This window comes from Camelina sativa, chromosome 8 (assembly GCF_000633955.1).
Source record: "Camelina sativa cultivar DH55 chromosome 8, Cs, whole genome shotgun sequence".
Lineage (NCBI taxonomy): Eukaryota > Viridiplantae > Streptophyta > Magnoliopsida > Brassicales > Brassicaceae > Camelina > Camelina sativa.
Genome location: NC_025692.1, coordinates 21,766,932 through 21,778,351, shown reverse-complemented (window position 1 = coordinate 21,778,351; position 11,420 = coordinate 21,766,932). Strand labels below are relative to the sequence as shown.

At 37.1% G+C, this 11,420-nt stretch overlaps 2 protein-coding genes and 2 pseudogenes across 2 annotated transcripts; all 4 read right to left on the bottom strand.

Moving 5' to 3' along the window:
- LOC104709799 lies at positions 1,099–4,171 on the bottom strand (annotated as a pseudogene).
- Positions 5,085–6,646, bottom strand: LOC104707856. Its single transcript, XM_010424293.2, has 2 exons — positions 6,028–6,646; positions 5,085–5,715 (listed from the first exon to the last, which is right to left on the bottom strand). Exons 1-2 carry the CDS (start codon positions 6,333–6,335, stop codon positions 5,136–5,138), a joined length of 888 nt encoding a protein of 295 aa, XP_010422595.1. The 5' UTR covers positions 6,336–6,646; the 3' UTR covers positions 5,085–5,135.
- Positions 7,019–8,761, bottom strand: LOC104707855. Its single transcript, XM_010424290.2, has 2 exons — positions 7,882–8,761; positions 7,019–7,500 (listed from the first exon to the last, which is right to left on the bottom strand). The coding sequence occupies exons 1-2, from the start codon at positions 8,540–8,542 to the stop codon at positions 7,385–7,387; spliced, it is 777 nt and encodes a 258-aa protein (XP_010422592.1). The 5' UTR covers positions 8,543–8,761; the 3' UTR covers positions 7,019–7,384.
- Positions 10,383–11,325, bottom strand: LOC104709798 (annotated as a pseudogene).

The following is an 11,420-nucleotide window of genomic DNA, read 5'->3' as shown; positions in this document are numbered from 1 at the left end:
CTTTATATTTTATTTATCAAAAATATCTCGGTTAATTGTACTCCTAAATCCTAACCAATAGTGTAGATAAAGCGTAACAAAGGGGTAGTTTGTGAGTTCAATATACTTATCCACATACGATAGTATGTAGTAGTGAATTATTTTTGATAGTGCGTAGTAGTGTATTATTTTTGGTAGTGCGTAGTAGTGTATTATTGAAGCTATTTTTTTTTGTTAATTCAGAGTAAATTCTCAGCCTTATGGAAGGCCCGAGATTCTTTTCTGTGGGAGGTGCAGTTTACGGATAGACCCTTTCTCCGGGTATTCAAATGAACCGTTAGATAGGCCCATATCCATGTAAAAGTGTCCAGAAAAATGTGACTTAGTTTCACACAGCAGGGGAATCGAACCTGAAATGTTGTAATGTCCCAGTCCCGCTCCCTACCACTTGACCACAAGCTCCCGGACTATATTGAAACTATTCAATTCACAAAATTGTATTTACAAAGTTAATTTATTATATAGATCGACACTATTATTTTGAATATTTTGGTTTAAGACACTAAGTATTGATGACTATCCATTGAATTTTTATCAAGGTGTATATCTTGGTTAATTTTACAAAGCATAATGTGTTAATGATCATATCACTTAGACTTATTAACCAGAGTCTACACTTTTTAGTATTTGTTATTTTGTTTAACTATTAGAAAAGAAATTCAAAACTTAAATAAAAATATAGAATACCTCTCTTGAAAACCCGAAATTAGCATTTCTAAAGCAAGTTTTTGTGTATCAAAATTAGTTTATATCATACTTTATATTAGTTTCCAAATATCTAAAATTAATTAGTATCCCATAATTACAATATTTTAAAACAAAAAAAATTAAAATATGTTAAAATATTTTAATTTGCTAAAAGAAATTTAAATACTCGTGGGTCATGTAATAAAGCGGGTTAGAATTTATATAAATATTATTATAGTTTTTCCAAATATTTTAGTTTTGAATTAACAATTAACATACAATCTTAAACACTAAACAAAACAAAAAAAATTAATAAATATATTTTAAAAATTAAAAATTTTAGTTATAAAAATTACCCCGCAGTATACCGCATGTTAAAATCTAGTTTATAGATAAAAATTCGTACACGTACAACACTAAAATATGTCGACATGGTCACCTATCTCGTGCACATAATTTATTTCTATATATGTAATGTTAACACACAAAAACATTATGATATTCGAAAATCACCTCCCTCCGGAAAGTATGGAATTAGCAATCGAAGATCTACTTGTAAACATGCATGACGACTCACTAAATCCATGGTCGATTCCCAACATTTTCCCACTCACACGGAAGTCAAACATCGATAAATCTGGTAACAATGCATCTCCCCTTAGATATTGTAGCACTTGTCTCATAGTTGGTCGAGCCTGTGGGTCAGAGTGAGAGCACAGCAAACCTAGTTTCAGAATCATTTCGACTTCTCTTTGGTCATACTCGGACCCTAGATTTGGATACGTAGCAGCCAAGATGTTTCCTTCGGTCCAAAACCCACAAACCAATTCCACGAGCAAGACGGTCTCACCACTCTCGTTTACAGTCTCAATTGGACGTCTACCGCACGCCACTTCTAGTAAGAGCACCCCGAACGCAAAAACATCAGTAGCGGTTGTGGCCCGTCCTGTCCTAACATGATCAGGGGCTAGGTATCCCCAAGTTCCAACAACGCGCGTGGTTTGAGGATCTGAACCATGATCGCACAATCGGGCTAAACCAAAATCCCCGACTCTCCCATTGTACTCCGCGTCTAACAAGACGTTACTTGCTTTGATGTCACGGTGAATCACCACTTGTTCCCATTCCTCGTGGAGATAGAATAAGGCAGAGGCCACACCATTTATAACTTTAAACCTCTGTTTCCAATCTAGGGTTACCTCCGGACTGTTGTACAAATACTTATCTAAGCTTCCGTTAGGCATGTAATCATACACCAGAAGAAGCTCATCTCTCCGGCGACAATAACCCACAAGAGGAACTAAGTTCCGGTGACTCATCTGTCCAATACTAACGATCTCAGCCACAAACTCTTTCAACCCTTGTCTGGATTCGTTCGAGACTCTTTTCACAGCGATATCTTTCTTCGTCTTGGGCAAGAAACCTCTGTAAACCCTCCCGAAACCGCCTGATCCAAGAAGGTTCTTGTCCTTGAACCCTTTGGTGGCATAGTACAACTCCTTGAACCTTAGTCGGTTCTTCCCGAACTCTATTTCCCAATCTTCCAGCTCCTCAGCGAACTTTCTCTTTCTCCTCACGATGAAGCGAACAAGGAAAATAATAATAAAGAGGGGAATCAACACGAGGGAGATCAACGGCATCGAGTTCTTGAAGAAGCTGTAGACACCCGTGGGTTTTGAATCCCACGCAGGCAACTTCGGAAGCTTCGAGGACAATGGCTGAGCTTCCCCCTTCACACTAAAACTCCACCCAAGAACATAATGTTCCGACAACATAGAACCGGTCGCAGAAGAGAAACCTACGTACATATCTTGCAACAGAACCGAGGACAGATCTCTGACTAAAGAAACAAGCGGTTTTCTCGGTTTGTTCTCGTTGAAGGGAGCCATGGTTACATCCATACGATGGGTAAGACCATCGTAATCGACCCAAACCTGCATACGCTTACGACTGATCAAAGTGAGATTAACAAACTGATCTTTCTCGTCCCAGTACCCAGCCGTCTTACTTTTCACCGATTTCAAGCTGTTGATATCGATTCCAACATGGTTATTGTTCTCATCATTGAGCTCGATACTCATAATCGTGTCAAGTTCGACAGCGAATATATGATTCTTATCTTTACCATCGTCTGCGACGTTTAAGAGACCGAGGTATTGGAAGGGACTAGCGAATGGGAGGCTGGAGTTAGGAGCGACGACAAAGGCCATGCCGCCGCTGCTAAGTGTTGGGATCTAAGAGTGGATAGCGAAGACAAAGGTTGTGGAGAAGGACGTGACAGTGCTGGTTGGTGAATCTTTAAACCGGATTGGTTTGGTGTAGNATCGTCTGCGACGTTTAAGAGACCGAGGTATTGGAAGGGACTAGCGAATGGGAGGCTGGAGTTAGGAGCGACGACAAAGGCCATGCCGCCGCTGCTAAGTGTTGGGATCTAAGAGTGGATAGCGAAGACAAAGGTTGTAGAGAAGGACGAGACAGTGCTGGTTGGTGAATCTTTAAACCGGATTGGTTTGGTGTAGAAGGCGTGACCAGTGCTCTGCATGGTTGTGTTGGTTAGCTTTAAGAGACCGTTAGGTGTGATGGTGGCAATTCCTTGGATGGATATGTTAGTCAGTGGAGGATGGAAGCCATTGTAGAGTTTGGGAAGAGGACTCTAAGGTTTGAGAGAGTAGGCTGAAGAAGAAGAAGAAGACGATGGTGAGGAGCTTGACGCTCTGTTTTCTCTGTTTTTCTTTTTTATTCTTATTTTTGGCTTTGGTTTTAAGTCTTTAGAGAATAGAGAAACAAAGACAATATATGGTGTGAAGAGAGTCTGAAAAATTCGTATTTCTTTTGGTCAATGGAAAAGTCGTCGTTGGGGAGACTCATGGAACAACTTCGGTGCTGGACCTTCTCCTTTCACTCTGTCACGGTTATATCATGTAGTAACGGTTATAAAATTCTTTGACAAAAAAAAAATTGGTAATTTGGATGCACCATGGAAAGAAAGAAACCATTCAATTTAACTGTAAAATAATGAATAAGAAATGACAAATCAGTCTATAATAGTCTTCGTAATTGGTCATATAACTTTACAAACTACAATCATTACGTCTTTATTTTATTTTCTAGTAGATCGTTTATTGTGATTCTAGGCATAAAAAGTTTTATGAGTTTTCAGTTCAAATTTCTTTGACAGACAGTGAAAGGTTGGCTTTTTGTTTTTGTAGATATTAGTGTTGTTGATCCTTTCACACTCTTGATATTACTAGTCTATAAAGAATGTGAAAAATTCAAAAAAGAAAGAAAATTCCTTGATTTTTCCTAATGATAAAGATTCTTCTTTTTCTGTTGTTGTCAAAACCACAAGATTAACAATAGAATTCAACAAACAATAAGTTGTGTTGCATGTATTTCTAATTATATTTTTCACTATAAAATTTAATTTTTTTCTTTAATACCGCATGTGATAATTGATGTAATTTTGTAGAATTAGTACACGACAGCGAGTTAGTAAAGAGAGTCTAGAAAAGTAAACATAATGTCGTGTATTAGTTTCTACTAGACAAGTTATATTTTTTTTTTGTCAAAGTGGTATTAAAGTAGTAATGAGTATGGAAAGTAGTATTTTTCTTGTCAAGAGAAAAGTCTTTAACCCGATTGGGAATGTTGTTAAAGTTTTGTAGAAAAGTCATCGTCTTAACTCGACCGATTGGTCAAGAGAAAATTCATGGTAAATTTGTACTAGTAATTCTATGTAATTGCAATTTGTTGTAGTTAATTCAATAATATATATTTGGGTACCCAATAATGACAAAATCGTAATGATTCAAAATTGATATTTTTATAAAGACGAAAAACAGGAGTCAGTTTTGAGACAATTCTCAAAGTTACAACAAAAGTTTTCCTAACATAGATACCACTTGCTTGCAATCTTAAACAAACATGGGCTAATTAGACTTGTTGATAAAGACCTTGTGTTTTGAGATCCTACAGTAGGTTTTAGTGATAACTAGTTTAAAATATTAACATAAAATTTCAATCCAACTTTATGATGGCCATTTTTATTTCCAATATAAAGTTTGAAGTCAATTTTGTTCCAACGCATTTCTATTTTCATTTTTTTCAATTTTTGGAGATTTCTATTTATAATTTATATGTAATTTTAGGGATTTCTATTTTTGTTTTGAATAACTAAGAGGTTCCTGATCTAGGCTAATACATCTCCTTAGACCAAGTACAAAATTATTTTATATGGTTCTCTCCCAAGCGTTACTCAATCTGGCGACTTTTAAGATGAAATCTTTATTTTTTTTTGTCCTCATATGAGATCTCTATTTTTAATTCCAAAATGGAATAGAACTTGAGTAAACCTCAACTCCAAAATGGATTCTTTTTTTTTTTTTGATCAAAACAGAGCTTACTTTCATTCAAACAAACAAAGTAGCAAAGTTACAAGGGTTTAGAGATATCCAAAGTAAAGCTTGATAACAAATAGAAGCAACAAAGGTAAAGATAGATAGATCGACAATCATAAACCAGAGATATTGGAGGCTTGAGCAAAGGAGCACCAAACCGTAAACTAACTCAAGATGATCCGACGCCACATTCGCGGAAGCAGCGGTAATGTGGTAAATGGTCCTTATCAAGATGACATTGGGACGTTGTGAAGGTTTCCATAGCCGAGAGACACGATGGCTTGATCTGCTCAATGGCAAGGAGAGTGATTGGGGGATTAGGTTTGGGAATGGCATGCTTGAAGAGAGTGATTGGGGGATTAGGTTTGGGAATGGCATGCTTGAAGAGGATTCGGTAACCACACTCCTTGGAGCAATGGTCATAATGCCGAAACTCTCAAGACTTTGGCAAAGGAGAGCAACCTTCGGGACTTTGGTAAATTGTAAATGACAAAGTTCATGGCACATGGAAGGTAAGGAGAGAAGAGTGGGAACGTTTTGGTAACCTCTTCTCCTTGGAGAGAAGATCATAATGCCGATGTTCCTAGAGCTTCTGGTTTCAGAACATATATAGCAGCTTAGCACTTGTTGTAGGTTAGAGAACAGCTGAAACAGAGAGGGTAGATTCAAGAGGTACCGGTAACCATGGCTCCATAGGGCCAAGATCATAATGCCGAACCTACTAAAAAACATGAAGTAATAGGTAGGGACCCTAACTAACTCTACGGGCAAGGTTCTCAAAAACTCTTTGCAACAACAGAGCATCCATGTTCGATTATGTTCCAGTTGCAGTCTTCGGACAACTGACTTCATGAATCGAACCAAGATTAAGCTACAGGAAGACAAAGAAGGATTTGGAATAAACCTGGAATCATGAGGTGCAAAGGTAGGGTCTCGGGGTCTTGTCGAGATCTTGTAAGGCTCCAGCGTCAACACAGAGCTCCTGTCCAACTGCGACCAAGCAACACACTTGGTGAGGGGATCTAGATCCGAGGAGCAGAGAGATGATGAGGTTGACTTCAAGGGGGCGTGACAAAGACAGATGACAAGATGACAAGGGCTTTGTGAAGTCTTAGATCTGACTTTGAGAGGCTGGAAGCTCGTGAGAATTACCTCGCATAGAGCAGCCACCGGAAGAGACGAAGAGAGGGTGAGGGATTGAAGCTGAAGCATGTCCGGAGTCGCGGAGAAGAGGCTCGATGCAACTCTGGTGTGTTTACCATAGAACCAAACGTAGAGCAGGCTTAGAAGAAAGAGGAGAACACACGAACAACGAATCGATGTCCTAGCGGCGCCGATTGGAATCGACGCCGCCGGAGGAAGCAGCCTTGGAGAATGTGCCAGAGAGGAGCGGCTAGGGCGAACTAACAAATCTCCAAAACGGATTCTATTTCAAAGAACAATATTAATTAGAGATGCTACAAATACATAAAAGCCGAATATATTACCCAACCAACATGACAATAAAAATGTAAGCTTGAAATAAAGCGTAAGCAACAAAAACCTATTAGTTGTGTGACTTACGGCAAAACGATATACAAAACATACAAACGAGATACATCGTTTTGCTACATCATACGTATCCGCAACAGAAGAAGACAAATGACTATAGACAAAATTTGGTGTTTTCATTGATTGTTGTAACATGTAGTCATCACATATATGAACCTGTTCCATGCCTACATAACCTCTAATGTAAATAATCAGATATTACTGATAGGTATCTTCTTCTTTAGTTCTAAAGTCCTTTTTCAATGTTCAAAAACATTCAATCAAAGATGCATATATTGTAAATTAGTTATTTTTTGTTGAATAAATTTTACATTTCATCAAAAAAAAAAAAAAAAAATCAGATACAGAAATAAATCGATACAACTATAAACACATTGTGGTTTTGGTAACATTTTCAGCAGATCGTTGAATCTTTGAGATTTGCTGATGATCACAAAATGGTACAGTTCTTTTGGAAAATTTACTTGAGGAGCACTCTAAACTTTCAGGAGTCAAAATAACATATAAAAACCTGGAAAGTTTCTCCAACAAGACCTTTTGTCTCGGATGAGCTGATCGCATTTCAACCAGACCGGAAAAGCTTCCAAATGAACCAGACGTCAGGCTTGGATTTTGATTTGAATAGTAATGTCATTGATTGATTGAATCAACGACAAAACTGGCTCCCCCCATTAACCGACTTCGATTGCATAGTAATGGGTTTGTTGTGCTCATCTCATGGAATCAACAGTTTTGTAGTCATGTTGTCTTCTTCTCCGGCACCTGAATTGAGGTTTACAATCTGAGAATTTCGTATCACCAGACATCCCCATTGTTGAATCTGTATCTGCTTCAAATCCAAAACAACCATCAATCACCAAACAAGTAAAAAAAACCAAGAAGAAGAATACATATATACATGTCAGACAAATTAAAGAACTAACAATGCTAAAACCCAATTCCACAATGTATAACCAACTCATACTAGACTGATGTTTCACCATTCCTATTTGCCAACTCGGACTAGACTGATGTTTTGGTTTTGCTACATTAGGCAAGACCATAATAGACAAGCAGGTCAAAATCAGAGTCGTTGATCAGAACAAGTGGCAAATAACACCAAAAAGTTTCCATTTTTAATCTTAAAAAAAATCAAAATATGAATCTTCAAACTCAAGTGGCAAACCAAGAATCTCACAATTGCTATAAAAAAGACTCGAAACTGTACCTCCCCAAAACAATGGCTTAACATCTTCTTCTTCATCATCGAACTCATCACCATAACCAAACTCAGCATCACCCCTGTAACCAGGTTCACTCCCATAACCAGATTCATTCCCCATCGGATCAATCCCAACAGCGAACCCGAACCCTCCAGAAGCTTCCTTCTCACCACCGGAATCACGGCGCTCTCTCCGTGAATGCCTCGCCGCCTCACTCACATCAGAACCCCAATTCGCTTCACCAAAAAGCTCACCACTCGAATCCGTACCGACGGCGAAAGGCAAATCCGAGCAAGTCCCATGAGCTCCAATGGAGCAACACCTCCGAGTCCCACTCCGATCACTGCTCCGACCAGACACCGATCTCGAGTTACGCCGCCGTCGTTTCCTCGCTACTAACCGGAAACTTCCTTTACTGCTGTAATTGGAAGCAGATAGCGTCTCGTCGGCGAGTGAGAGACGGCTGAAAGCATCGATGGAGAAAGAAGTGGATCGATCGGAGAAGCAAGGGCGTTTGGGAGTGAAGTGATGAAACGCATTGGTCTGCTGCTGCTGCTGCGGTGGGTCTAGGGTTTTGGAGCGGTGAAATGGTCGCCATGAGAGGAGCTGTGAAGTGCAAGACTCAATTGAGCTTCGTGATGACTCTAGATGTGGTTTCTGAGACATTTTTGTTAATAAAGGTTACAACTTTACAGATCACAGAAAGTGAAATACAAAAAAATCAGAGAAACCCTTTGAGCAAATCTGAATTTGGGAATGGATCTGTTGTCAGTTGTTGGAGAATTCGAAGAGTGGATTTTAGAGTTGTTGTCAGTTGTTTTTTTTGTTTGGGTTTAAGAGCTTTTGATTTGCTTTTGTAATTGAGCAAACACAACTCATTGGAAGTCAGATTACTATTTTTATGTTTTTTTTTTGCTCGACGGCTTAGTTACTGTTAGAGAGAGAGAGTTCCATGGTAATTAGTAAAATACTCGTCAGATTTTCTAATAATCTAGTAAAAAAAAAAATAAGATTTATAATTGTAAAACTATTTTACAAATTACAAAACAAAACATATCAAAAATTTAATTAATTATTTTATTTATTTATTTGGTCAACAAAAAAAATCATTTCTATAATGGAGAAGTTGACTCCTTTTATGATGAAGATGAACCATGGATGGAATTGCAATAAACCATTTCCATTAAATCTGTATTAAAATAATGAATAAGAAATTACAAATCAATCATGTAATTACATTTTCCTTTTTTTTTAAGAAAAGAAAAACAAATGTCTTTATTTTTTTTGGTTTATTCTAGAAAGATTTGTTACCAAACGGGTCAACTGAATACGGACGGTCTTAGAGGGGGTATTCAACTTGATGTTTTAAAGATTTGTTAAGATTTTAATATTTTAGAATTTTGAAATATTTAGGAGATTTTTAGGAGATTTGATTGTGTTTTAAAGTTTTTCTATTTTCTTAAAAAAAGAAAATCAAATGTAATTCTATGAAATTCTACGAGATTTTATAGTAAACTTTGTGTGATTTTAAAATATTTTATAACAAAAAAAAATCTATAGCAAAACATTTTATTAATTAATCGCTTAACTGAAAAACAGAGTAATTAAACGTGAGAGTTACTGATGCTGTAGCCAAGAACTAATTGCTGTAACAGATGATATTGATTCTGTAGCCAAGAACTAATAGTTAAACGTGAGAGTTACTGATACCGACTCCATTTTATTAATTAATTGCTGTAGCCAAGAACTGTCTATGATACTGATGCTGCACGGCCATTGTTTTTCTTGTTGCGGATACTTTTTCGTTCATCATGGCTTCCATCTTAATCACTAAATTCCAAATTCCAAAGCTAAACGTGAGAGAACAAAACAAAGATTGTCTATCTAGACCAAAACAAAAACTGAGTAAGGAGAGAGAGAAGCAAACATGAGAGAACAAAAACAGAATAAGGAGAGAGAGAAGCAAACGTGAGAGAACAAAAACAGAGTACGGAGAGAGAAGCTAACGTAGCGGAAGGATAGTAGTTGCAAATTCGATTGTTTAGTCTGCGAATACCCAAACAATAAGCGATCTTGAAGTTGTTGAGAACAAGAGAGATTAGAGTTGTAAAGCTCTGTTTAAGAATAATTCATAAAAGTTGTTCTTCCTACAAGGTCTCATTCTCTTATAGAGAATAACCAAAACCTATTCTTTCAATGAATTGTAAAGTTTATATTATTCTAAGAATCTATAACTGAAAATAAAGGAAGATTGCCAATTGCAATCTTAAAAGAAATAGAAAACCAGAGAGGCAAAAGAAAAGGAAACTAAAGAACACCGCCTCAGCACCCTGCATCAGAAGCAAACGTGAGAGGAGAGAGAGAGGCAAACATGAGAGAGTGAGAAGCAAATATGAATGTGAGAAAAAAATAGAAACAAAGAGAAGCAAACTTGAATGTGACAAAAACCAAAACAGAAGAATCAAACTGTCGTGAATAAAAACAATCTAAAAAGTATAGTATTGCATCATGACCCCATATTCATAGCATCATTCCACATGCTTGCAACTATATTTGCTCTCCATGTATTAGCAAGCACTCTTTGTTGTTCTTGAGTACCATGAACCTGTTCTTCCTCATTATTCTCCTCATCATTTCTTTGATCAACATTAGTTTCTTCGAGAACATCTTCTTCTGGAGGAAACAAATCGGAACGACAGTCTTTACGGAGATAATTATGCAAACCAACACAAGAAATTACTAATTCTACTTGCGTCTTATATGGAAAGGGTGGTGCATATTTGAAGATGTGAAATCTTGACTTGAAGATGCCAAAAATCCTCTCTATCACATTTCGCAAGCTAGAATGACGATTGTTGAACAACTCATTTGGATTTACAAGATCTTTCCCTTGTCCTCTAAAGTCTTGGAGATGATAGCGAGTACTTTGAAATGGAGCTAAAAAGCTGCATCGATTGGCAAATCCACAATCAACTAGGTAAACCTTTCATGGAGTTTAAAACGCATAAAAATATTGGTGAGATAAATTTCACGTAAAGAACATAATAATTTAGTTTTATACAAAGATCAGTGAGATGTACCTTCAGGAACTATTAATTTGTTTGTGTTTCTTGTTAAAGCATCCTATAATACCTTTGCATCGTGAGATGAACCTTCCCACCCGCTAAGAACATATGTAAATTCTAAATCAAAATTACATGCAACTAACACATTTTGCGATAAGTGTCCTTTTCGATTGCGATAACTAGCCGTGTCTTGTCCTGGCATCATTGCAAGGATATGAGTTCCATCAATAGCTCCCACACAATCCTAATAATAATAGAAACAAAATATAGTTATTTGAAATACTTGGAAACGAGAAGAAGAAAAAATTATCATACCTTAAAATAAGGATAAAATCGAGTGTTGTCTTTTATTTTTGTAGGAATTGAAAGTCCAGGTTTAGCCATAAAGCTTGGAGCAAGTGCTTTTAACACCTTAAGAATTGTGTTAAAGCTCGTACTTATCGAGAATTTTGATCTCTCGAATCTATCTTCAGCTACAA

Excerpts from the sequence above, each read along its gene's own strand:
- LOC104707855 (XM_010424290.2), bottom strand. The coding sequence starts at position 8,542 with ATGTCTCAGAAACCACATCTAGAGTCATCACGAAGCTCAATTGAGTCT. Across the intron at positions 7,501-7,881 it reads TAAGCCATTGTTTTGGGGAG|ATACAGATTCAACAATGGGG; the intron begins GTACAGTTTCGA and ends GATTTGAAGCAG.
- LOC104707856 (XM_010424293.2), bottom strand. The coding sequence starts at position 6,335 with ATGCTTCAGCTTCAATCCCTCACCCTCTCTTCGTCTCTTCCGGTGGCT. Across the intron at positions 5,716-6,027 it reads TTTGCACCTCATGATTCCAG|AAGCTCTAGGAACATCGGCA; the intron begins GTTTATTCCAAA and ends TTCTGAAACCAG.